Source organism: Pseudorasbora parva, chromosome 24 (genome assembly GCF_024679245.1).
Source record: "Pseudorasbora parva isolate DD20220531a chromosome 24, ASM2467924v1, whole genome shotgun sequence".
Lineage (NCBI taxonomy): Eukaryota > Metazoa > Chordata > Actinopteri > Cypriniformes > Gobionidae > Pseudorasbora > Pseudorasbora parva.
In genome coordinates, this window is record NC_090195.1 from 15,158,450 (window position 1) to 15,186,058 (window position 27,609).

At 39.0% G+C, this 27,609-nt stretch overlaps 1 protein-coding gene across 2 annotated transcripts; it reads left to right on the forward strand.

Annotated features, from left to right (window-relative positions):
* The first annotated feature begins 2,231 nt into the window (after positions 1-2,231).
* boc (BOC cell adhesion associated, oncogene regulated) lies at positions 2,232-27,102 on the forward strand. 2 transcript variants are annotated; one of them, XM_067435033.1, is made up of 19 exons: positions 2,232-2,653; positions 12,695-12,819; positions 13,232-13,513; positions 17,356-17,502; positions 17,890-18,033; positions 18,121-18,414; positions 19,317-19,589; positions 19,763-20,022; positions 20,134-20,293; positions 20,884-20,943; positions 21,160-21,369; positions 21,944-22,122; positions 22,236-22,335; positions 22,417-22,539; positions 22,655-22,837; positions 22,946-23,148; positions 23,268-23,362; positions 25,471-25,631; positions 25,936-27,102. In XM_067435033.1, the coding sequence occupies exons 2-19, from the start codon at positions 12,711-12,713 to the stop codon at positions 26,052-26,054; spliced, it is 3,102 nt and encodes a 1,033-aa protein (XP_067291134.1). In that variant the 5' UTR covers positions 2,232-2,653; positions 12,695-12,710; the 3' UTR covers positions 26,055-27,102. The 2 variants fall into 2 exon arrangements, with proteins under 2 accessions (XP_067291134.1, XP_067291133.1); XM_067435032.1 differs by having other exon boundaries at positions 2,233-2,653; positions 20,134-20,299.
* Positions 27,103-27,609: the final 507 nt, after the last annotated feature.

Below are 27,609 nucleotides of genomic sequence, written 5' to 3' on the forward strand. Positions count from 1 at the left end.
ATGGCCATAAAGACATGAGTGAGCGAGTTTGGCTGGCATGCAACAGTCCTGACATCAACCCAATAGAACACATTTTAGGATGAATTATAGCAGAGACTGCGAGCCAGGCCTTCTTGTCCTACATCAGTGCCTGACCTCACAAGTGCGTGCTTCTAGAAGAATGGTCAAAAATTCCCATAAACACACTCCTAAACCTTGTGGAAAGCCTTTCCGGGAGAGATAAAGCTATTAAAGCTGCAAAGGGTGCGGGCCAACTCCATATTAAACCCTACGGATTAAGAATGGGATGTCATAAGTTCATGCGCATGTAAAGACAGACGTCCCAAAACTTTTGACAATATAGTGTGTGTTTAGATATGTCATTCCATAGTTGTCTGTTATCTTGTTACTGAATTTCTGGTGTCTTCTAACTTATGTTATTTAATTGATAGGTGCAAAAACAATTTTTTCTTTGCTTTATTTGAAGATTAAAAAAACACAACAACTTTTGAACAATGTACATTTATGAATTTGGCAGACACTTTATCCAGAGTGACATATATATTTTTGTATTTAATCAGTCTTTACATTATTTGGGAATTAAGCCCATTCTCTTAGAGGTTGTAGGTCTGTATTTAAACTACAGAACATCTTTTGACGGCCCTTGATTTACATTTTTGCCATCATTAAGGGTAGCCCCACCCACCATGACAGCTTATTAGTCCAAAATCTAACTCATAGTTATGTATTAAACATACATTTACTCAAGAGATGACTTGTGAGGTTATAAATGAAACTGGTCTCTGTCAGTAACTTGAATTTAAAAACTATTTTAGTCTGTGTTATGGCAGAGTATATTACACCAATCCTTATTTTTTTTAAGGTAATAGCTTAGACCCACCTGTATACTAAGACTTACGACATGATTAGAACAATGAGCAGTATTGAGGTTACTCTAATTACTGGAGCAATTACAGCATGTGTGCATGCCAGCAGTGTGTGTGTAAATTGGAGAGGCTCTGATTGTTGGTGTGTCAACTGCAGCTGTGTCCACATGGGCAGAGAGCCTGCACAGCTAATAAGCATGCAAGTCTAATTCATCCTCTGCTATAACATCAGCTCTCATGCCAAGCAAACCAAAAAGAAAAACATGTGGCTCTGACATGGCATGCAAAAACCAGGCAAGACCAACCACACACATCGCCATATAACAGGCTCATGCACGTCAACTTTCACCTGAGGAGCAACAGGTGACATGCAAACAAGGAATTTAGTTTTTTTTTTAAACGTATTATTTATTATGTATTAGTATCTTGTTACTAGATTACTAGTAAGTAATACAGATGTATCTTTTTTAGTTTCACTGAAACTATAATTATGCATTAGATACTTGTACACTGTATTTGTTTTATGTACAGCATGGATGTTTAAGTAATTTAATATGTGTATGTGTGTCTGTCTGTCTGTCTGTCTGTGTATATAGTTAAAAACAATAGGGAAAAGGCAATATAACTGTGATTTTAAGCTGTTAGATTCGGAAAAAAATATTGTAACTTGATTGGTGTAAAGTGATTTTTGGCTACTAGTACAAATTGGGATAGATAGTCAACTTGTGTCTCATTAATAGGAACTAGAACTATAGGAATAGTATTAGTAGCCTACCGTAAGCAGGAAGTAATAATAGTATAGGAAACAGAATAAAGTGGTACAGGAAACTAATAAAAAGTAGTATTAGTACAGCAGGAAACAAGGGGGACAGTGCAGGAAAACAATAAAGTAGCAACACTAAGTATACTAGGCTATACAGTACTAAATGGAATTGTTAATTAAAGCCATAAAAATAAGTTGGCCTACTATCATCTAAAAAAAGTTCCATAGTAATAATTTTAAAACTAATAATTACATATAAGCCTAATATTTGTAATATAAGAAATAACTAGCCAACTAAAACTGTTAGCCATATAGTTTACAATGCTGAAATAACCGTTCAGGTAAAAGGTGTGGGAGGTCTTTGCCGCGTCTGTAATCGTGTGATGTGTGTAGGAATGGCCGGTTATTAATGAACCCAGTGGCTCTGAGAGACTCATGCGGGGGTCCTCGCGTCTCACGGTGAGGTTTTCCCGCACAACACGGCACAGCTGCGCCTGCGGGACTGTCGCTTCAATAGACGGGGGAGCGCATACCAAATCAGGGAGAACAGAGAGGCAGCGAGAGGGGGAGGGGCTCCTTATCCTGTGCGCACGTAAAGGCACTTTGTGAACGTTTAGGTTTCGCACGCAATATAACGCAAAGTTCTCGTTCCGACCGTTCCACTCCAGCTTTAAAGCGTATTTCTTTAGGCGAGACAAGCGTGAACTGCGCTGAGATTTGGGAAAGAATCTTTATTGTTCAAATCCCTCCTCCTTCTTGGGAAGTGGGAGGACCCGAAAAGTTCCTCGCAAAAGGGAGAATTGTTCCAGGACTCAGTCATCCAAAAACGTCCTTTCAATGCAAGAAGTTGGGGAGCCGAAGAAAATGTCGGTGCTGCTGCAGCAGTAAATTAATGAAGCAGTAGCGGTTTGCGGAGAAAAGGAGAAGAATTGCAGTTTTCTTGGATTAAACAGCGAGAAACGCTGGGAAAAGTCGACCAACGAAAAAGCTAGTGGATTCAACTCCAAACTACTGCACGTTTTTGGTAAGTCTCTCTCTCCTCCCCCCAAAACATCTCTTGTTTTTAGGAACCCCACCATGCTATTCTAATAGCTTACTCGAGTTTCCTTCACTTTACATTTAATTTACTATATTTTTGCACTTTTGCGGAACACTCACACTATAGAAATGATCGCGTGTTGTTAATCTCAATATGCTTTTTAATGTTTTTTTTTTGGTAAAATCAAGCGGGTGTTAGCAAACTAGCTATTTTGTTTCGACGTACTCTCTTATCAGATTTCTGTAATAGATTCTTGACTATCTTAGCTTACGTTTGATATTTCTTCTTCTATGAAAACATTTTAGTAATCGTATTTACGACGGTATTTTATTAAAAAAGTTAGTTAAATGCGCTTTGGCTGCAAGTGTATGTTCATTGTTCCTCAATGCTAATCATAGGCAAAATTATGTAGTTATCTGTATTTATGAGATAATCTTGTATGGTTATATCGATGTATTATTGATGTAGTTTCAGTATTATGATCATCTCTAAAAAGCCTACATGAGAACTTTTGGCATAGTTTTACAGGCCTCATTCAGCTGAATAAGTTAGTAGTTGAAATTACTGTGCTCAACACAATTTTACACTAAAAAGTTTAGTTAGGCATATATATATATATATATATATATATATATATATATATATATATATATATATATATATATATATATATATATATATAGCTATTCTTTTAATACTTGAACATCTGCATATCTTATTTAGCCCACATAACAAATGTTTTTTATGTAAAAAATCTAATTATAAAATTGTGCCCTAAATATAAAGTTTTTTTTTTGTATGCAAATAATTAAAAATCAGTGTGTAGCAGTTACATATAATTATTTACAAACTCCTTATGGGCTAAAATAGTGATTGTTTAAAAAACAACAACAATATTTTTAACCAATATTCACACTTTTTTTTAAAACTGATATTTACACAGTGTAAATTTGACACTATTTAGATTGCAAAACAATATAATGTAATGCATAATAAATAAATGACAATGTATAAATAAATAATCATTAAAATATTCCTAATGCATTGCATATTATGTTTTATACCACTAATGATTTAGCCATTATTATGAAAATTGTCAATATAGGCCATGAAAACCATAACATTGGTCTAAGTTGTAATTTGCTCATTGTATGCTTTAGTGTGGGGATGAAACCAAACATGATTGGTTTGATTTCTGATTTATTTGAGCACGTCTTCTGCATGGAAAACTTCATACAAGCCGTTGTGGTTGTTATAGAGTCATAACAAGGCAATACCGTTACAAAGCTGGTCATGAAGTTTGTTCGAGCCCAGGTGCTGCATTGTTCTCATAAAAGAAGGAAAACAGGCCAACTGAGAGGAATGCTGGCTGACCTTGCATTTGTTTCAAACTAGTTGATAGATTTTTGTGAGCAAGATCACTCTGCTCGGATGCCAAGAATTCAATCTGAGGAAAAACTGTGGTAGCTGGTTTTTGCTCAAGATGATTGGTGGTCGGGTGGATCAAAGTCGTTCCATAATTGATTCCAGTCTGATTATCTTTTTGGCTTCCATAGTGCTCTGGCCTTATTTGGTTATAATGCTGGGAAGGCCTATTAGCTATGCACAGATGGATGCACAGATTTCAGATGACATGTCCTCACTGCTCCACATTCTTTCAGTGTAACAGGTATCCCATAGCTGAGCCAGAGAGGCCCGTCTGGGGATTTGGAAAGGTTGATAAAGGCATATTAGATGGGAGGGATGATGCTGATCGGGTATCAGCGTGGTAGATATGTCAGGGATGTGACATATGTCTTGTTTTTAAAGAAAAATAGACAACAAGGCTGTAGACATCAGCATAATGTTCTGGTTTCTAGTGTGTGTCCAAATAATAGCTGATTAGTCTTTTTGGACGTGGAAGTTTGTTGCCTCAGAGGTTTTTGGATCGACTTATTGTTTGCTTAAAGGGTGTAACTTTTCTGTTAATTTGCAGAAGAAGGCTGCGTAATAAAAAAACTCCTTCAGGTTGGCTTTCATGTCTGTTTCAGCGGGTATATTCATGCAGTCATAACAGCCCGAAGGCAACAATCTGCGGGTTTGTGTGTGTGTGCGGGTAAAAGATGCTCTCCAATCAGGATTATCTTCTCATAGTGGAATGCACGGCCTGCCAGTTTGCTATTTCCAAACGTGCTGAATTATCCAAAGCTCAAAAGTATGGCAGCTGTCAAGAGGCAATTTTTAGCCCGCAGTGAAGAATAATTGCTTCTAAAGTATAAAGTCTCTGTTGGGACCACACCTGGCCGAGGTAATTTAGTTTCAGAGCTTTTTCCATTTCATTAGGCCCATGATAACACCTGGACATCCAGGTGGCTGGTTGGCTTTCTCACTTTCTCATGTTTGGTTGATCGTTTTCTTGGAAAACCCGAGCATGTCGTTTAATTTTGCTCTAAAAGCTATGAGATCTCGCAAATGTGTCGTTTCACTAGTCATTGTGATGACTGTATCTTGTCAAGCACGCGTGTTTGACCAGAGTTGTCTCTGACATCAAGGAAAGGCACAAACATAGCGGCACGTTGCTGTTTGTGTCAGCGTGTCTATTGCAGGGCGGTGAGATCATTGATAAACTCCAGACCCTGGTAAGTAAGCAGCGACTGTTTGCAGACAAACAGCTCAGTGTGTGTAAAGCTGATATTTGTACAAAGATTAAGGATCGTTTGACAAGCACAGAGTAATGGAGACGCTCTCACAAGACCGTTCACACTCTCTCGATAACTCGCCTTCAGAGAGCTATAGCTCACTGTCAGTCACACACATGCTCTGAAACGTGTACACACACACACGTACGTAGACTCCATTAGTTGTCTTCATTATCAGTCGAGTATAGATTATTCGCCACTTTTATGCATTTGTCAAATTCACATTTGAAGGAAAATACTAATCTGAAAAAACACTTTCAAAATACTATAAAGCAAAATTGTCTCTGTTAAACATAGGGAGGCCTTAAAAGAGCTGTATACTTGTGCTTTATGCAATATAGTATATGCTTTCATTCAAAAAGGTTGGTAAAAAATGTTCTTGTGCTGACCAAGGCTGCAATTATTTGGTCAAAAACAGAGTAAAATAACTTTAGTCTTTGAATATATTTTAAAATATAATTTATTCTTGTGGTGTCAACGGAATTGCTGAATAAAAAGTATACATTTTTCAAAAGCAAAACCATAAACTCTTGTGTATCTGATGCCGGTGACATGTTGACAGCTGTTTTGTTTTGTAACAGGAGTTGTTAAAATAGGAATTTTGGACACCATGGCATGCTCAAAAGCCAAAGGCTACTGTATTGTTTTTCAGTTTTGCCTTTGTTTATCGTGTGGTTGGTGTTTCTTTTGATGTGTCCGCAAACTGTGTGGTCATGGATGTTGCAGGTATTTACAGTTGACAGGGGCTTCCTCAGCCAAAACCAGACCTATGACTCTGAAAGGCCTAGTCATTTGACCTTAACCATGATGAACCTTTTAAAAGGCATTTTAGACACTTTCCGGCTTCAAATGTCCTATTTTGTTTGCTTGTATCAGTGCTGTTTACAGCCATTCACTCAAGCAACAGAGCATTATTGCAGGAGTACTTAATAAACAATGTTATTATGGTTGTTTTTTTTATTAAATATTTTAATTTCCTCTCCCTTTCTGCCTGTTTTTCCCGATCTTTGGCTCTGGACTCTTGCTGGCGAGAACGCAGGCAGTCTAAGCTCACTGGGTTCCTGTTGAATAATGTGGAGAAATTGCTGTAGATTTATAATTGGTTCCATTCACTATGATGGAAAAGCTGCCAGAGCAGCAGGGGCCCCTCAGTTCTTCTCTCTCTCTCTCTCTCTCTCTCTCTCGCTCTCTGCTCTCTCTCTCTGCTCTCTTCTCCTTCCTCATCTACACAGCTATAAGCTCCATCTGATTTTACAAGAAAATATGTTTTGTATTAATAGGTGTTCTTTATTTTGTAAAGAACTTTATATAGTGTTTGTGGAGCTAGAGCATTTGTCCTCCCCAGTGAAGTTTTTGGTCCCGATTTGAATAGTCTGAAGTTATGCTAAATAGTTTTTAATATGTGTAGCTTGGTCTGTATTTAAGCTATTGTTTATGAAAGTTATTATTTATTGAAATTCAAGCAGCTTTTAGGTCCTTGTGAAAATCCTAACGCCTATGATCACTGCAAAGCACTTTTCTTCTGATATATCCTTTTTTGATCTTTTCTTCTGATATATCCTTGTGCCATGTTTTCTGTCACCCAGGAGTTTATCTGTAAAGGCACGATCAACTTTGAGCTATTTTGTTCAAACTGTTTTCTTCAGCCAGTGGCCCTTTTTTCCGTTTGTGAGATGCGTGTGAAGTGATCGAAGTTCATTGAACCTGTTTATTGATTGCCTGACTTGACAATATTTTCCTAATAAGCATCACCAAGGCAGTTTTGTAATGGATTTTTGTGTGAACTGAACCTCTTATAATACCTGCCTTGGTGGGGAGCAGCATGAAAACAGAGTCAGTCTAATCCTAACTGACAGTTCCCATCGTCTGGCCAAACGGAGGTATGCGGTCATGTGACCATCCTACTCAAAGTGCCCGAACTCCATAATTAGCGTGTGCTAGTTAATTCTGCCTTGTTATATGAATTATGCAAATATCAGGGTGCTTAATTGATTAGAGCCCCTGGACTTGGCTCGATCTTTTGCTCATTAATCCGTTGAGTGGGTCTCATTATTGTATTTTTTGGGCAGGGGTGGATGCTGCTCATTAATACACTGACGAGTACGGTGATGGCGGGGGTATTGGCCTTGTTAGTGGTGCTTTTGATGTTTAATTTTCCGGCATGGGAACCACTGATGTCTGTCCGGTGTATTGTGGGAGTCAAAGCAGTACTGGAAAAGATTCTGCTTTGCTTACACCTGTTAATCTGTTTGAGAGCCATGAGAATGTTCCAGAAGATTAGTGATGGTGAAGAGCCCTGAAGGTAAAGTCATGGCTTTGGCAGCAGATGAACTGTGCCCAGAGTTTACACAGGGTCATATTTGGAATATTTATGATTAATCTGCTGGTGTTATACAGTGAATCATTACTTTAAAATATTGCAATGTTTTCAATGCACATTTTATTTGGCTATTAAGTTCCTAAAGACCATGCTGTTAGATTATTTTCAGTCATTTTGATTCAAATTTTATTAATTTCTGTGAATCAGTTTAGGTGATTCAGTGAATCAATTCTGAACTCTGATTATAATTATTTATATGCTAAGATTAATAAATGCTGTTCTTTTGAACTTTCCATTCATCAAATGATCTAAGAAAAACAAATAACACGGTTTCTACAGAATTTTAAGCAGCACAACTTTTTTTCAATATTAATATTAATAAAAAATGTTTCTTGACAAACCAGTCAGCATATTGGAATGATTTCTGTTATGAAGTTATTCAGCTTTGCCATTAAAGGGAAAAAAAATACATTTGATCAGTTATTTTAAAATGTAGTAATATTTAACAATATTATTATTATTTAAATCAAGTTAATGCAGCCTTAATGAGCAGGAAAAAAACATTTAAAAATAGTACCGACCCCAAACTTTTGAACTCTTGTACATTGGTGGAAGTTTGGTCAAAATGGTGGTCCCTCTGATTGGAAAAATATATAATCTACCAATTCAGACCATACATCTTGAGATGTTCTGTATATCGAATATAAAAGGGTGAAAGGCTGTATTGTTTAGGAAGCCGAAATTTCAGTGAACTCTTCCTAGGAACTGTACTTTCTCCATTTTGGCTCCTTCAGCCAAATGGCCAGCAAACCATCCACCATCTCAAGTACCCCCACCCCTCTTCGGTCAATCACCAGTTGACATCCACTCTTTAATTTGGATCCCTAAAACTTAGACCCCCCCACCCCCATATCCACTTACCACTTTTGAACATCCACCCCCCCCACCACCACCACCACCTCCAGCTCAAAACTTCAGCCCTTACTTGTCCATTGAGCAGCCCCCATCAGCTCTTCCTCTGGCCCTTCTGAGAAACGTCTCTCCTTTCACAGGGGGCCGTGGGGTTATTGTCCGTGCGCCGGCTCACTGCTTTACAATGACTCTCCACTCTATTAAGGTGCGTTCTGCCTGTTACCGTCGCCCAGAGCAACGGGCCTCCCGCATGGTAGATATGTGCTGCGGCATTGTGGGCCATGGGCCCGCGCGGGCAGTTGAACCCAGCACTCCTCACACTTGACACCGCATGTGTTTATCTAAAGGGGGGGTATTGTGATGTTTGGAGAATCGAGGATGGGTCGGGGGGGTCTAAGGACATAAATGGGGTGAAGGGAGTGGGGTGATAAATATTCAGAAGGAGCTAAACCCCACCTCCTCCCCTCACCTCCTCGTTACTCTTCTCCTCCTTCTGTGTGGAAAGCAGATGGAATGTGAACGGTATGAGGGAGGCCCACAGCCGGCAGAGAGCAGTTTTATCCAATTAGTAGGGTTGTCAAAATGAATTTCACACAGGCTGGGGGACAATAGTGACCAGAGTGGCCTTAGAAGAAAGGACTCCATTTAGTGACAAAGAGGCATTATGAAGTCACTTCAGTATTATGCTTTTTGTCTCTTTCTTTCTCCTATAAACAGAGTCTAAATGCACATGCCTTTGTACAGCCCTTATCCAGATGCTCAGATCAATGCTCTCTAAAGGGGTCATGTACTTGTGCCATATTACATTTTTCACTTACAGTATAATTTGACTCCCCCTGCGCCCTTTGCTAAAGAATGGAAAAAAATGCCAGTGCTATAAATTATTTTCCATTACTGTTGCGACTTGATATGAATGTGAAGTGTTTGTTTCAAAGGCGATGACATGAGTTGGATTGCGCATGTGTGTCTGAATAAAGCATGTGTGTTTAAGGGGATAATTTCTGACGCCTGAGACAGGTGGCTTGACAGCCAAGAGAGACTATTGCCGCCTTTTCCAAACCTATAGGGCAGCTGTCCTGTTCCTGTTGACAACACAGCTTTGTTGGCTGCGAAGAGCCTGATAGTCTGAGTAAATGCAGTGTTTTATTTAATGCAAACATCATCTAACTTTCACAATTCAGCAGAGCTCATCAAAAAGGATGGCTTAGAGTTTGTTGGTTGGCAGAGCTGTCACTTTCCTAATTGAGTCAGTTCTGTGGTTGCGTGTGTGTTATGCCTTTGTTGAAAGATGTATTTTCAGTGATTTATCGGCTGAATGATTGATACCCAGGTACAGAACAGAACTTGACTTCATTTAAATATGTGGCCAAGGCAATGTTATATGAACTTTTTTCAAATCTGAAGTTTGTTCTCGAGCAGTCCATCAGAAGAAAATAATTTATTGATGAGTTCTATTAATTATTGTTTTGGGTTCTGGGGTTTTGTCCATTGAAATTTTGTAGAAAGACATATATTCAATATTTCATTGGCTGAATGATCGACACCAAGGTGTTTAGCAACTGACTGTACTTCCATCCCCCAAAGTCACATGTTGTGGTCAAAACACAACTGAAACGAGCATCTGCACCTACAATAGTTTAAATGGGTGTAGCTGTAATATTAATAGCAATGTCACCATTTGTGGTATTGCTAATCTTATTAAAAACACTAGTGACATGAGCCAATCACGGACCCTATTAAAACTAACAAATCACAGAGCTTTAACTTAACATAGAGACTAAGTGCTCACTTAGGGCCAGATTTACTAAACTGGGCAAATTAGCATGACAACGCAAAACCAAAAAATGCGAGCTCGAATGCGAGTGGAAAGTTTTGTCACATGATTTACTGACGACGCACAACTTGAACATAGATCAGCTGGATCATTTCTATAATGACCAACACAATCTACCAAGAGCAGCGCAAATTAGCTTCTGGTTTATTTATTAAAAATAAAGCTGCAAATCCCAGTAAATTGACGAGTGCAAACATTCGTAAATCACCTTGAATGATTAATTTAAATACTCTCCACCCGTAAATGTTCCGTCTGTAAGGGAAATTCCTACAAATGCATAATGCAATAAGGTCAGCTGCAAAAATAACCCCGTCCACGCCTTTTTAGTGCTATTTCTTTCACCGTGTGTCTTTAGTAAATCCTGACAGTAGTTTTTTAATGCCAAAAGAGGGTTTGCACTGGTGCAAGCTAATAGTAAATCTGGCCCTTAATGTGGTAGAAACTTGTTGTTGGGCTGCTTGTCAAGTTGAATGTTTGCTTGGGTCAGTATGATCTTAGCTACGCAGTGAGGTTTGCTGGTGTGACTTGAATCAGCCTAATGCCCTTTCCACTTCAGAGATGAGAAACAACCTAATGTTGTATCGGACAGCAAAATCCATCAGCGTTTTAACACATATGGTGATTAAAATGATTAGTCCAACATTTGCAGATCAGTCAGGCTAAATAACATTTCTCTGCAGCATTATGCAGACAGCATGACTTGTTTATTTCTGGTGTTGGAAACGGAAAAACATTTATTTAGGGCCAACCCCAAAGTCTGTAAATGGCACACATTCTATTCCGTCAGCAGAGTTTGGCTAATAGCTAATGGCTATGTACCTACCAGCTCCAGAAAAACAACTCCGAATCCCAAGACGTAGACTTCATTTATTTTTGTAGAGTTTTTTTCTTCATTTTTTTTTTGAGTTGCGTCGTGTGGTTCCCTCCCATGTTTGAGCTCTCAATCTTTCTGTGAGCCTTCATTAATCATTACTTACAATTGATGGGAGTAGATTTGTGTGTGTGTGTGTGTGTGTGTGTTTATGTATGTGAGAGAGAGAGAGAGAGAGAGAGAGAGAGAGAGAGAGAGAGGGAGAGAGGGAGAGATTTGCAGTCTGGGAGCAATGGACCACCCTCCTCCTCCTGACGGGAAGTTGTTAGTTTAACCTGACAGGAAAGAATTCGGGAAACTTGGCAATGAGAGCCGAGGGAGAGAAATGCTCCCTTTCCTGCATTAACTGTTAATACACTAACCATTACTCTTTTTCTCCCTCTCCACTAGCTCTCCTTCTCCCTCGGTTTGCGTCTTTGTAGAGAATACATTACACTACTCAATATTTCCAGAAAATACAAATGATATCACCCCCACCCCATTGTTCTTTGTGTGCCGGTCTTTTTCTTTTGAACCCGCCTGTATCAGTTACACCTGAGTGAGGGGGGCTCAGATTTCCCCCTCTTCTTATCCGGGCACCCGTCTCAACAGTTCGACCTGCTGTATGTGGGTTCAAGCGGATGTGAGTTCTGCGAACTTGTAAGGAAAGATTGATTCAGGAGAAGCAGAGCGCCATTTTTTCTTCTTTGAATGCGCAATGGGAAAGCTACTCGTAGAGTCGTTCCAAATGTGAGTGAGCAAGATAATCCCTTCACAAAGTGCCCTTTAAGTGTACAGACTGTCATCATGTTGAGAAAGTAATTTTGCAGTTTATGATCTTGAATTATATTCATTTAAACTTTAAAACCTGACCTGGGATTTTAAAGCACTGGAAAGATTCCTATTTCCTATAAATCAGTCTAATATGACTTACTGCTCATGAAACTATTCCTATTATTATCAATGTTGCGCTGCTTAATATTTTTGTTAAAACCATGTTATAACCATGATACCCCCCTGAATTATTTTAATAAAAAGTTTAAAAGAATAACATTTATTTGAAATAGACATTTTTGTAACATTTTAATTGTTTACTGTTACCTTTGATCACCTGAATGTCCTTGCTGGATAAAAGTACTAATTTCTTTAAAAAAAGAAACATCTTGCTGACCCCAAACATTTGAATGGGTAGTGTATGTATTTATGTAGAGTTCTCCAAATATGCGCCCCTGAAAAGTGCTCCCTTTAATTGCTTTGCTGTTTGAAGTAAGTAGTGCATAGCAAAAATGGCTTTTGCTCTGAATGTAGTCTTGTTTTGTCAACTGTATAAATGTGTATTTGTTGGCTCACTACTATATTCTGCATATGCGCAATTTAACGGCACGCTAACTACATTTTCAGCTGATAACCTCTTTCTCGCTCTCTCTCACAGGGGTAGTGCATGGAAGATGTCTGGGATATTGGACTGGATACCCTGGGAAAGAAAGCGGAAGTTTCGAGCGCTGTGTGCCCTGTGTGCTCTGCTGTTCTGCCTGCAGGATAGTGCTGCTGTCAGAGGTGGGTTTCTGATATCTTAGTTCTGCTCCACTAAAACATTGTAAAGCTTTAATTCGAGCCGGAACAAGCTGGACTCAGATCCGGCACTTTTTTGCATAACTGATATATTTTTTCTATAGTCACTGATGTTTGCCTACAGAACAACCACTGGCTCTGCATTCCTATACCTACTATTTCAGACTTGTGCCCATCAAAAGCTTGTGTTCTGAAAGTAAATGGTGTCTTGTGGCCTTGCTACATGTATTGTGCTAGACTAACTGCATTTTATTGCCCTATTGTTGATTTGATTGCTTCTGTTGTTTTCCTCCGTTCTGTTGTTTGTTAGTCGCTTTGGATAAATGCCTCTGCTAAAGTATTAAATGTAAAATGTAAATATTTATTCAGCGTTCTTGTGTCCCACTATCTCTTCTAGATGATGTCCCAGTCTTCACCGAGGAGCCTTTTTCTGTGGTGCAGAAACTGGGGGGCAGTGTGACCCTGCGCTGCAGCGCCCTGCCTCACCATGTCAACATCAGCTGGCGTCTAAACGGTCGAGAGCTGCCAGCTGGGGGCGACGAGGAGCTGGGAGTCCTGGTGCGGCCCGGTTCTCTCTACATCCCCTCCCTTACAAACCTCACCGTAGGCAGATACCAGTGTGTGGCCACCACCAGCGTCGGGTCCTGCACTAGTGTGCCGGCCAACGTTACTGCAGCTAGTGAGTACACACACTATTGCAAACGCCAGTGACTTGGTGTGAACTTTAGAACATTTTCTGTACTGAATTCAAAGGGCTCTACAGTGTGTGGTTGTGTTCCAGGCCAAGCTCTACTGCTGGTGTGTGTGTGTGTGTTTGTGTGTGTTTGTCCTAACTAAGTCCGTGTTGGAGCACGGAAAGGGGTGTGTAATGTGACCCACCATAATGCCTGTGCATGTGTGTACGGGTGAAACCACGGGCCCCATTAGTGAAGGGCCTCCTCCCTGTTCTCCACTGCTTCTGTCTTGTTACACAGAGACAGAACGGAAAAAGCAAGAACATTTTCTCAAGAACGGCAAGAACATTTTCTGAAAGTTTTGTCACTGGAAACGAGAACCATCTGTCTTTTTTTATTTGTGACAAAAAATGCTGAATTTTTTACATTTCCTGCTAATCATAATAGATTTCTCAAAATCCTGAAACTTGAAATCTATCTAGGTTTATTTTCAGTTTGTGAATATGTGCCACATACGTGATTCTAAAGAACTCTGTGGATGCCTGCTTGTTTGTGTGATAGTGTGAGGAGCGCAGGTTTGGCGGGGCTAGTCGAGGCAGGATATTCTGTCAAGATGAGACGCGACATGAGATTCTTGACACCATTTTCACCTCAAAAAGCAGGCATGCTTTACATCATACACCCCCCCCAAATTCACTCTCTCAAACTATCTGCGTCTCTACGCATGGCATTTAATGGTGCATTGGATTTCAGTCCTCACTGCTCATTTGTTTTTTCTAACTTTAAGCCTCGTTTTACTTTGACTCTTGTACATGTGCGAGATGTAATTGATAAGGTCTATGAATTGGGAGTCGAGAGCTAGGGGCGCGCAGATGCGAGCTCTTAGCTGGGGCCCCCCGTCTCTGATGATCCCACGAAGGCCCCTCACTCTAATTTAATAAAGACCTCCTCCCTTAGTCTGCCAGGGGTTGGACGGTTCCTCAGGGAGGGCGCTGCGTGTGATCGCGAGCCTGAAGTTGTCTCATGTCTCCATATTTCAAAGCTCTGCCCATTTGTTTTTGCTCTGTGAAAGAGCTTGGCTCTCCCTGGTATCCGTCTCCGTAGGAATCTTGTCTGAAGCGTCTCCCTCCGGGGAGGCTGTTGCCTGCCTGAGCATTATTTCAAACTCTCCTCTTGAATTCCTCCGAAGACAAGCGAGCCTCCCGTGTCCTTCGAGCCAAGAAACATTCCTTCGGCACTCTCTCTCTTTTTTCTTTTTTCTCTCTCGCTCTCACAAAAAAAACACCTCTTCACATATGTTTTTAATACATGGCGTAACAAATTCTCAATAAACTCTTGGGCGAACCTGTTTTTCTTTATCGTCTTTTAGGGCTATGTGTAGTCTGGCCAGCCATATTCCACACAATAGTTACTGTATCATCTCAGTTTGAGTCTTAAACGTCATATAAACATGAGCAGTCATACGCACAGGCTCTGTGGCCCCAGACATAAAAATGATGAATGCTAAGTAACCGTGCAGCATGTATGAAAGCATTGCCAAGTGGAGTTGGAAACTCGTCTGATCTATTTTATAAATACTATTAATTCTGCATGGCTCCCAGCAGTCCCTGCTCTCCAGGCCTCCAGGAGACTTAGAATGTACCGCACATACACAAACAAATCACACATTCACCCTTTACCTCCTCACTTATAAATACAAACATATTAGAAACATTTGTTTCACAGTTTTTACTCGTAGTTTGCCACTGAGTTCTTTCATTCGTTCACCATTAAACAGCATAAAAGTAGTTTATATGACTTATGTGCTATATTCTTAAGCTATAAGTGCTATAAGTCTTCTGATGTTATATGATAACTTTGTGTGGGGAAAAGACTTGAATTAAGTATTTATAAAGTGGCAGTAATTCTCTAGCTGGCGTCTATGTTATCAAACAAAGATATTGTAGGACTTTAGAAGATTTGAAATATAGGACATTACATTGTATGATCACTTTTATGATCCTTTTCACATCTTTTTATTGTAAACATTGTGCTTTTGTGCATTTATTTATTTATTTATTTATTTAAGATTAAGAGCACCTGGTCACTATGAAGTGTTATTGAATATTTAGAGCTGCATTTTTTTTTTTTTACTGAAAAATAATGGGAAATCTAAATTTGAATGACCTTTTTATGTTTAAAATAATAACAACAAATAAATAAATAATTACATATGTGACCCTGCTGCAAAAAAATCTAAATATTAAGAAGTCAGATTAAGTCCTTAGTAATGCATATAACTATTAATAATATATTTTTTAAAAATATATTTACTGTAGGAAATTTACAAAATATCTTCATGAAACGCTATCTTTACTTAATGTCCTAATCATTTTTGGTAGAAAAAAAAGAAAAATGTATCATTTTGACCCATAAAATGTATTGTTGTCTATTGCCGCAAATATACCCGTCGGGTCAGTAAAATGCTTATGCTCACCCAAGGCTGCATTTATTTGATCAAAAATACTGTAAAAATTGTAATAACATATTATAAAACATATATTTGAACATCTATCAAATTGTAATTTATTTCTGTGATGGCAAACTGAATTTTCATGCTGATATGGTGCTCAAGGAACCATGATACAGATTTTTAGATACATAGAAAGTTCAAAAGATCAGCAGTACATTTTTTTTGGAACATTATAAATGTGTTTACAGTCACTTTTGGTCATTTTAGTGCTTCCTTGCTGAATAAAATTGTTAAATAAAAACCTTACTGACCCCAAAGTGTATATGACTTATTTAAAAAAAAATTACATTTCAAACTTTTATCAAATTATCTTTTTTCCTCCCCCCTTTCCCCCCTTACACACCTGAAGTTAGGAGGAATGTTTTGAGGAGAGGGAGGTGAAGGGGGAGTCAGTCAGAGGAGGGGTTAAAGGTGTACACTGAAGAATTTAGGAGAAGTGTGGGGCGGTGCGGGATTCTGGCAGGGGTGGGCTGTAAAAAGTCCCTAATTGATTTAGCAAATGGATCGTTTTCTCCAAAAAACATTCTCCACCCTGCTCATATCCTGGAATTCTCATCTCCCCCCCAAAAAAAATGATTTCAAAAACCATTTCACTTCAAAAACCAGACAATTATTATTTTCAGAGTACAGATGCAGCTGGTGTCAGAGAGTTTATCAGACGCTGATGATTCAAGTGCTCTTCTCATCCATCATTGTATGTCTTTGCTTCCAGGAATACTCAATAAAGTTTTTAATCTTTACCTCACGGATCTTTTGGCTCTGTTGTACATAACTTAGAGACATTTCAGACGCCAAGGAATATAACTAAACTCTGGAGAACAATGAAACAATTTGATTTGTGAGAGGAGTAATGAACAGTTGGGGAGATATTTGATTAAGTTTGGGGGTTTTCAGGACAGCGCTGAGCTATTTTCCCTGTCTGCCTTTGGAAAATATTCCCTTCACAGAATGACACACAGACTTGCTTAGGCAGAGGTATTCTGTTTTATTGCAATCCAAACGGCTTTTCCTCTCTTGAAACTCAAGAGATGGGTGACCTTTAGCCTTTGACCTCATTTTAGCCTGGGCTGGCTTGAGCTTAAGGAAGCTAGACTTTCTGTCTCTGTTTTTCAGAGCTATTGGGTGTCTGCCCATTTGATATCCCAGTAAAAGTCCTAAGCATATGCACTCTAAAGCTTCTCGGTTTCCTGAATGGAATACAAAGAGGCTTTCAACTTTGAAACGCTCAACCAGCATTTGGACGTTTGGGATTTCCATTGCTTTTCCTATTTTATTAAATATGCTATATGCTATTTGAGAAACGTTGTATGGTAACTCTTGTGTGTTTCTGTGCAGAACTGCGAGATTTTGAACCAGATGACCAGCAGGAGATTGAGGTGGACGAAGGGAACACGGCGGTAATCGAGTGCCATCTGCCTGAGAGTCAACCTAAAGCTCAGGTCCGCTACAGTGTCAAACAGGAGTGGCTGGAGACATCTAAAGGTGCGTTTTTTAACCAAATGGGCTAGTGGGCCTTAGCACACTTCTAAACATGGTTTGTCTTATTTTAATTGCAATTTTTGAAACGCACACAAGCTGATTGTGGTATTTGGGTGTTTGACAGCTCTTGTCTTGTTGAGAGTCATCAAGTCTTTGTGTGCTGTCTGGTCTTGTCCACTCAACAAAGCACTGCCTGTTAGCATGATTGTCTTTCTTGCAATTACTGTAGCTGTTCAACTATTCAGTTTAATGATGGTGAAGATCACAGCTTAGATGTAAGGAAATGACCCTTAGGAATGTTCTAGATTCTTAAATTAGATTCTGTTGACACATGTTTATACTAGCCTGTCCTATAGATGCTAATCACTGTTTCTTTGATTTTTGTCCTAGGGAATTATCTGATCATGCCATCAGGAAACCTTCAAATAGCTAATGCGACACAGGATGATGAGGGTCCCTATATATGTGCTGCTTATAACCCTGTCACCCAGGAAGTAAAAACATCCACCTCTACCGATCGTCTTAGAATACGACGTAAGTGGACACAAAGCATAAAACGAACACATTCTGTCAATTTTGTTGACATCTAAAATTGACGCATTATTTTTCTTTATCGTTTAGGTTCAACATCTGAGGCTGCACGTATCATCTATCCCCCTGCATCTCGGTCCATTATGGTGAACAAAGGCCAGCGGCTTGTTCTCGAGTGTGTGGCCAGCGGCATTCCCACACCACAGGTCACATGGGCTAAGGACGGTCTGGACTTGCGGAATCATAACAACACCCGCTTCTTACTTAGCAACTTGTTGATTGATGCAGCAAGCGAGAGCGACTCGGGCACTTACGTGTGTCACGCTGATAACGGCATTGGTTCTGCGAGTTCTGCTAGGGTGCTGTACGACGTGCAGGTGTTTGGTGAGTATGATTTCTAGACAGAAAGAATCTTACATTTATGGGTCTGCAAGAGTTTTTTTTATGGCCCTTTACACAACATTATGAATGTCTTTGCAGTCACATTTGATTTTAAAAGTTTTCATTTATTTAAGAAAATCCTACTGACCCCAGACTTCTGAATGTAGTTTATATCTATACTTAATATTTATGCATTACACTAGATTAATAAATTGGTTAAACCAGTGCATTAACAATATTTTAAACTGATGGCAAAAACTTTTTTTTTTGCCATCAGTTTAAAATATTGTATAATTGCTCTAACTGTACATTGTTAAAATTCATGGTATTAAAAAAAAAGTATTTGTTGTAACTGTACAACTGGCAGAAGATCACCTGGCTAGTGTCCTTTAGGTTATTTATTTGATTATTTGTTCAAATGTAGTAGGGTATGAAAAGCAGAAACCAGGGCAGTGATGGAACATTTTATGTGTGTGGTGGCACAATTTCAATTTCCAATCATTTAATGCTGCTTTAAGGTAATGAGCGTGTATCAGAACCAGAGGGCTCAGTACAAAAATGTAATAATAAGCATCTAAAAGAACCCACAGTAAATTATATTTACTGAACAGGAATAGTGTGAGTGTAAGAAGGATTGAGTTTCTAAATCATTGATGAGGTTGTTTTTGTGGGCTCGTCTCACGGCAGCTGTGATTAATTAAGCCGCTCTTGCTGTTGCTCTAATGAGCTTGAGCTGATTCACTTGCATCCAACCATCAAGTTTTTGGAGTGGGTGAGAGAACCCAGTCTATCCCAGACTCCTCCGCAGCATGCCATCACAAACAGTACTCATGTTTTGTGCTGTTTAACCATCCAAATGCTTGTTTTGACACATCTTTCTGAAATTCCATTCTTTTGTCTTTCAGAGCCTCCCCAGGTGCGTGTCGAGCTGCAGCAGCAAGACGTTGCATGGGGCGACACGGTGCGTTTCAGCTGTCAGGTGAGGGGCAAGCCCACTCCCACTGTGGTGTGGCTCCACAACGCTCAGCCCCTGAGCCCGTCACCACGCCATAGGATGTCCTCACAGATGCTGCGCGTGCTCCACGTCGGGCCGCAGGACGATGGCATGTACCAGTGCATGGCGGAGAATGGAGTGGGCAGCTCACAGGCAGCCACAAGACTTCTCACTGTCCCAACAGGTATGAAACACTTTATTAAAAATGATCAAAGTTAGTCTTATTTATTATTTTAACTATATAATAATATAGAAATTATAACATACATTTGATTCCCAGGGAAAGCAAGAACTGAATAAAGAGAAAGAAGTGTGTGTGTGTTTTCCACTTTTGAAATGAATTTTTATTTATTTCAGTGCCGTCACGATCCGGTAAGCTGCCCATGATTCGACCGATGAGCCCAGATAAAGTGCTGCGGGAACAGCCACCTTTGAAGCCTGTGGCCACTAGTGCAGTGCTGCCTTTCGACTGCTCTGAGATCAGAGTTTCCCTCGCCGAAGCGCCAGTCATCCTGAGCCAGCCACGCACAGGAAAGGCTGATTACTACGAACTTACCTGGAAACCCCGTCATGACGGAGGAGCACCTGTGCTGGAGTATGTCGTCAAGTACAGAAAGGTACAACACATCCTGGTTCATTTGTACAGTGTGATCTGCCTCGTTTCACTCTACATTAGGTTTATGTGATTTCACTCCTCTGATTCATTGTGTGTATTTTCTGTCTGCCAGACTGGAGAACCTCTCGGAGAGTGGACCACTAACACCATTTCAGGCTCCCAGCACAAGCTGACTCTTACTAAACTGCTACCTGCCAGCCTCTATGAAGTGGAGATGGCCGCTAGAAACTGCGCTGGACTTGGGCAGCCCGCGATGATGACTTTTAGAACAGGCAAATGTATAGCCATACAACTAGTTCAAGATTACCTTTCTGCATCAACATTGGAAAGTTTGAAATTAAAATCACAGTCAAGATCCCAATGTTTAGAGGAGGGCTCTGCATCTTCTTGAATTTTTCTATAATGACCAATTTCATCCCACATATGTCTTGTCTACTTAAATTAAAACTAAATAAAGAAACAAGAAATTTCTTTGAAATTTAACTTTTATGCCTAAAATATTTGACCTATATAACTAATGCTATGAATTGATAAATTGAGTGAGAATTGAACTGATCTGAATTGAGTATTCCAGAGATATTAATATGAAAAAGAACAATTATATATATTTTTTTGATTAAAATGGTGTTAAATGTTGACAAATAAATATGCACATTTAATTTTTTAAGACATTAAATAAACAACAGTAGACCATTATATTAATTAACAATTTGGTGGTCATTATACAAAAATATTTTGCCTAAGAATGATTGACCAATAAGAATCAAGTATGTAGAGAATTGTGTAACAAATTACACTTCTGAGCAGTAGTATTAAAAAAAGTGAAGTGGTGAATTAAAGTGTCTCTTTTTTTGGTCTGCAGGGCGAAGAGGAGGACCCCCTGGGCCTCCAAAACCACCAGATGCGACACCTCGTCTCACACGTGAGTATACGTTTGCCCCTATGATAACTATATTATGAGTTTGCTGTGTTTCTTTAAGGCTGCAGTAAAGTACTGAGAAACTGTAACATTAAATACAGCTTCAAAGGTTTTAATATATATGTATAAGTCGCTAATTGTTCTGATTAATAATAGTATGATTAATAATTACGCTAACATTACTGTTATTTTAGTGACAGTCTTTTTTTGTCTTTCCAGCTCCAGAAGCTCCAGACAGACCCACAGTTTCCATGGCCACCGAGACCTCAGCCTATGTGACGTGGATCCCTCGTGGGAACCGTGGATTCCCCATCCAGTCATTCCGTGTGGAGTATAAGAAATTGAAGAAAGGCAGTGGAGAATGGGAAGTGGCTGTAAACAATATCCCTCCCTCTCGCCTCTCGGTCGAGATAACAGGCTTGGAGAAAGGTGAGATTTATCATCTTTATATAAGTGATCAGTTGATATAAGGTTTTCAGTAGTGGATGCCAATAGTAAATCAGGAGTGTTAAACTAAATGCAAAATTGCATCTTTTTATTTTTATTAATTAAAAAAATATAAAATGCACATTAATAAATCAAATTTGAAACATACATATTTCAAATGAATTCATGCTTAAAATGTAGTTAAATGTTACATTAAAATAATTAATAAATCACTTTTAAAATTGACATCTGCATATTTGTTTTTGTTTTTTTTAATTTGCAAAAAAAGTTAATAAATCCCTTTTTTAAATTGAAAATTAAAACAGTTTCATTCACTTTTAATATAAGTTAAATGTAAAAAAAATCTCATCTTAAAATCAAACCTTTAAAGTTGCATATAAAAAAACGCTTTAGCAAATAGCTCTTCCTAATTAATTTGCCATTGGGCAGTTCACACGAGAACCAACCAATGAATGTTTCGACACACTTGTCCAAACTTGTGTTTCTCATGATCTTAAAAACCCATTGAGATTCACTAGCAGTTGACTTATTCCTTGTTCTTTCCACTGCATTGCAGGAACATCATACAAGTTCAGAGTTTTGGCCGTTAATGTGTTGGGAGAGAGTCCAGCAAGCGCACCCTCTAAAGCCTACACAGTGGTGGGCAGTGGTCCTCCAAACCGACGTCCCATCGACGGACCCTACATCACCTACAATGAAGCCATCAATGAGACTACGGTCATCTTGAAATGGACGGTAAATGCACTTACTTATTAAACACTTTTACATTATAGAATCCAAGAAATATGACCAGTTTGTTGTCACAAGATTATCGGACCTTGAAATAAATATTTCTGTTCTCTCTGCAGTACACACCAGTCAATAACACCCCCATTTATGGCTTCTACATCTTCTACCGACCCACCGATAGTGACAATGACAGTGACTACAAAAAGGATATAGTGGAAGGTAAGTCATGTACTTCCTTGTTTTATTTTTCAACTATATATTAAAGGAATTTAAAATGTAATGGTCTGGTGCTCTTTTTAGGTGACCGCTATTGGCATTCGATCACCGACCTACAGCCTGAGACAGCTTACGACATTAAGATGCAGTGTTTCAACGAAGGCGGTGAGAGCGAGTTTGGAAATGTCGTCATTTTAGAAACTAAAGGTTCGTTTCCTTTTCCTCTCACTCACATTCCGAACCACACCTCAGCCAATTTCTAGAACAAAGATCTCTTCTGACAACACAGATCTTAAGTGTGAACATCTGTGTGTACTTACAGCTCGCCCTCACCAGAGGACCACACCTCCAGAGACATCATCGTCCAGACCCGACCATCCAGGAAACCCTGTTCCCCGGCCTGGTGATCTGCCTTACCTCATTGTGGGTGTGGTACTCGGAGCGTTCGTTTTCATCATCGTAGCCTTCATCCCCATCTGTCTGTGGAGAGTTTGGGCCAAACAAAGTAAGTGCAGTTTTAGAAATATTAAAACAGTCAAGGATCTTCACTAGGGATTCAAAGATAAGTTAAGACTGGGACTTTCATAAACCCTGAATTCATTTTTCATTTCAGAACAAACTTTAGACATGCGCTTTCCAGCGTTGGCAGCTACAGTTTCTCCATGCCAGTACACCATGGTACCTCTGCAAGGATTGGCTCTGGGTCGGCCTTGTCCTGTAGACCCCCACCTGACACCTGCCCACACTGTCTACGCTCCTAAAGGAGAATATATTCCCAATGGGAAACACACTACACAGCGCCTTCCTGGACACCGGGTAAGTTTGCACTGTGATTGACGTTTAATGCTTTGTGATAATCAGCACATTAATAAACTTCTTTCAGCAAAGTAAGATATTGTATTGCATTGATGTTCAATCTCATGTCTGTCTTGTAGGAGGATGCTGAGAATGAGTTGGAGTGTGATGCATTGTTACCTCAGAAACTTACCAATTCACAACCACATATCCACACTTACAATTACTGTAACGGGTAAGAATTCTACTATGGCTTAATTTTGTTATAGGAAACACCTTTTTGAAGTGCCCATGTTGTGCTCTTTTAAAAAAGTAAAAAAAAAATGTTTTGGGCGGGGTCTGCTTGAATACATTTAAATGATATAGGGCCTGATTTACTAAAAGCTCCGCCTTAGCAAACCCTCTTTTGGTGTTTTGGCGTCAGGATTTACTATATACACAGTGAAAAATCAGCACTGAAAAGGTGTGGGCCGGGTTATTTTTGCGGCTGACCTTATTGCATATGCATTTGTAGGAGTTTCCCTTTCAAATGCAAAATTTTATGGGAGGAGAGTATTTAAATGAATCACACAAGGTAACCCTAAAAAAGCATGTCTCAAACCAGACGCTAACTGGTAGATTGCATTGGTCATTATGGAAATTATCCGGCTGCATCTGTGTGTCTTAATCTGTAGTCTTTCACGCTAATTTGCCCAGTTTGGTATATCTGGCCCTTAAAGATTATTATTTGTCTTATACTGTACATTGCTGCAGAACAACCTTCAACCTTCTTTCAACCCTCTGCCTGAAATACCATAGATCATATCTCTTTAAAAATGTTGTGATTGGTCAACCACTTAGAGGATCTGTCGGGTATATTATGCCCCTTAACATAATCAAGTTTCAGCTCCTGAGGCTCTATGAACAGCTGTAAACCATATTATGTTGATGGCGTCTGTATTTTCGTATTAGTGAGGCCAGCAGGGGGTGCTCACCCTGTGGTCTGTGTGGGTCCTAACACCTCAGTATAGTGATGGGGATACTATACTGACAAAGAGCACCGTCTTTCGGATGAGACGTTAAACCGAGGTCCTGACTCTCCGTGGTCATTAAAAATCCCAGGATGGCCTTCGGAAAAAGAGTAGGGGTGTAATCCCGGCATCCTGGCCAAATTAGCCCATTGGCCCCTCTGTCCATCATGGCCTCCTAATAATCCCCCTCTCCTGATTGGCTTCATCACTTGGTCTCCTCTCCACCAATCAGCTGGTGTGTGGTGAGCGTTCTGGCGCAATATGGCTGCCATCGCATCATCCTGTTGGGTGCTGTACATTGGTGGTGGTTGAGGAGATTCCCCCCTTCAATGTAAAGCGCTTTGAGTGCCTTGAAAAGCGCTATATAAATCGAACACATTATTATTATAAGATTACAATAATAAAAGCATGTCCTCAACAAAGCAAAAGCAGCCAATTATTGGTGCACAGTATGCAAATGTGTAAAGGCCTTGATATACAGTACTCTCAGCAAAGTTCTTTTTCGTTCTTTGTTAATTGTAAAAACAAGGTTCAGAAAACATGAGCAGCGATATACTGTTAGCGAACGTCCAAATCCACCCACACTGCTGAAAGTGCGTTTAGATGAATATCTACATGTGCTGCACACTTTACGCTCAACAACAAAATAAACACAACACAACTGAGAAATCAGCAATCATTTTTTTAATAAACCATAAGAAAAGCACCATCTGATCACTGCAATGTGGATGTTTGCGATTTTCTTAAAATCAAGCAGCTTTACCATATTAAAGATGAAAAACTGTGTCCGTGTCTGATTTTCACGTAAAGGAAGGCAGAGCCGTGCATGTAATGCGTACGTACCTACCTATTACGTAATTGCCATGGACCAATGGTAGTACAACACTGTTGACCAGACAGAACAAACCTTTACGGAAAGTTAGCTTTGGCAAGCTGTTTTGAACTCCCCAAACAAGCTCCAAACGAATGTTTTGGCCTGATTTTGTTCAAAATATTGTCAGATCAGTTCGCTTGATACCGTGGCCTTAACCTGGTGACATAGCTGAGTCGGCAGGACTACAGACGAGGCGGCAAGTGTTTTTTGTTGGAGAGAAAGCAAAGAGACAATAAAAAAGAGTAATAGGTTCTTTTGATATGACAAATTCCTGATGGATAAAATCAAGTCCTGTCCTACATTTCTATTTATCGTTGAATATTGACCGTTTGACACGTTATAGAATTATAACAGCGAATGCAGTTTCATGGTGATTGTTACACTGTGACAATTTGACAGGTTAGTTAGGGAAACCCAGAAATTTTATTTGAACTTAGTCTTTTTTTGTCTTATGTTTAGGGAATTTGGCTGTCCTGAAGTGGGATGCTGTGTGCCTGATGATTCCACGTTGCAGGTCCCCAGCTTATCAGGACCTACACATCCATCTCAGAGTCATGACTCCATGCAGGCCGATTACTCCCTCACTGAAGCAGTTCATTTGGAAGGGGACGTCACTGCCGGTGCGTTTGCTGATTTTGTGTTAAGACAAAGGCAATGTTAAAAGTAACTGCAATCCCGGGGGCGGTGCATGCTGCAGCTACACATTCCCCACCCTTCTTTTTAAATTGTTATACAATATATATATATATATATATATATATATTTTTTTACATTAAATTATTGGATTAAATGCATATCATTCATAATTATGCAGGGAGTGAAAGTGGTCAAACATGATCAAATTTAGCATTTAAAAAAACTTTTGTATAATTTTTTTAAATTGTAATATGTAGGTGAGTAATCTGATTGCATTTCCCCCCACAGACTTGACTCTGTTAACAACAGTAGATGAGAGCATAAACGGTTTGCAGGAAGTGGGAACAACACACAACATGAAGCAGCTTGAGGAACAAGGGACAAGGGATGATCCAAAAGATGGATGAAACTGTAGAAAAAAAGGAGAAAAAAGAGAAAATATTTATTTTTGTATAACAGATGCTATATTTATATATTTATGTATTTGTACATAGTACATTTTTTTAGAATGTATGTATATATAGGTTGTTTATATCAGATGTTATACATATTTTGGTATATTTGTCTGTTACCACCAGGACATTTTTTATAAGTATGCTGTATAAATGATCCTCATGCGAGATAGGAACAACCTGACACCTCAACACCATACATACAGTATCAGTAATAAGCTCCAGATTTTCCACTGGCAAGCATCTCTTGATGTTTGAAGTACAGCTGGTGGGAAATGTAATGCTTTTAGGGCATTATGATGATGATAATCCATTCATTAAGAATGATGTGATGAACAGTGCTTTGGGACAACTGACTGTTTAAAAACACTTTGCATCAAAAATATTTGTAGTATGTGTACTCCTTATATGCATACATATTTTATGCACAGTATGTTGTATCCACGATCATTTAATAGCTTTATGGCATTTAGATGCTACTGTGAGGTTTTTACACTCAGACACACACATTGGTTTAAGAACTTTTTGATTGTAACTTGTTCCAGATGCGTCCTCAGTTAAGGGTTTTTGAACGGCAGTACAGTGTTTTACAGTTTTGTACATATGTTACTAAGATTTATCTATTTCCAACATTAACAAAAATGTTAACAGATATATGCAAAGTGTATGCTTTCTGTGTAGCAATATTGACTACGGAAAAAAGACCATATATTGTAGGTATTTATTTTTTTCAGTAGCATGGATGCGAGACATTCTTACGATGAACACGCCTACCTGGAATATGCTGATTTTTATATTCTAAACTGGTTTGATGTAGTCAGCTTGTATAGTTGTGCTTTTACTTTTGGAGACCTCCAGTTCTCCTGCACCAGTATTAGCTTCTTCCCACTGTTATAAAAATGAAACATGAAGGAAACGATCAATCTAACATATTCTAGAAGTGTAGCTGCATGGTTACATGGATTGAGCACTATTGCCTGTAAATAAAGCTAAAGAAATCATGTTTCCTGTTGTCATTTTCATCTTTTATGTGTGTGCGTCTAAGAACTAGCATATCTGAAGGCGTACTGTTTGAGCATGGTTGGTGTTTTTTATGTTGATAATTCTAATGTAATGTGATGCAAAATTGCATATTTAGGTAAACATTAATCATCATGACATGTATCGTTCCTAAATATCAGGCTATTACCTAATGTATGTATAATTAACAATGAGCAGTATGTTTGTTGTAGTATTTGTTAATCTTTAATACATAAGATTATTTCATTGTTTGTTCAAGTTAAAAAAACAAAACAAATTTTTCATCTTCATAATGAATAGTAAATGTTGAGATTAATAAATACTGTAAAAGTATTTTTCATTAGTTCATGTTTTATGAAAGTAGTTGTTTATTATTAACATTTCATCAGTTCTTTTTTTATAATCAGCTGGCCTCAAGATCATGCGCCTTTCAAATTCACAGAAGTAGGAATAACTAGAAAAAAATGTATTATCATAATGCATAAAATTG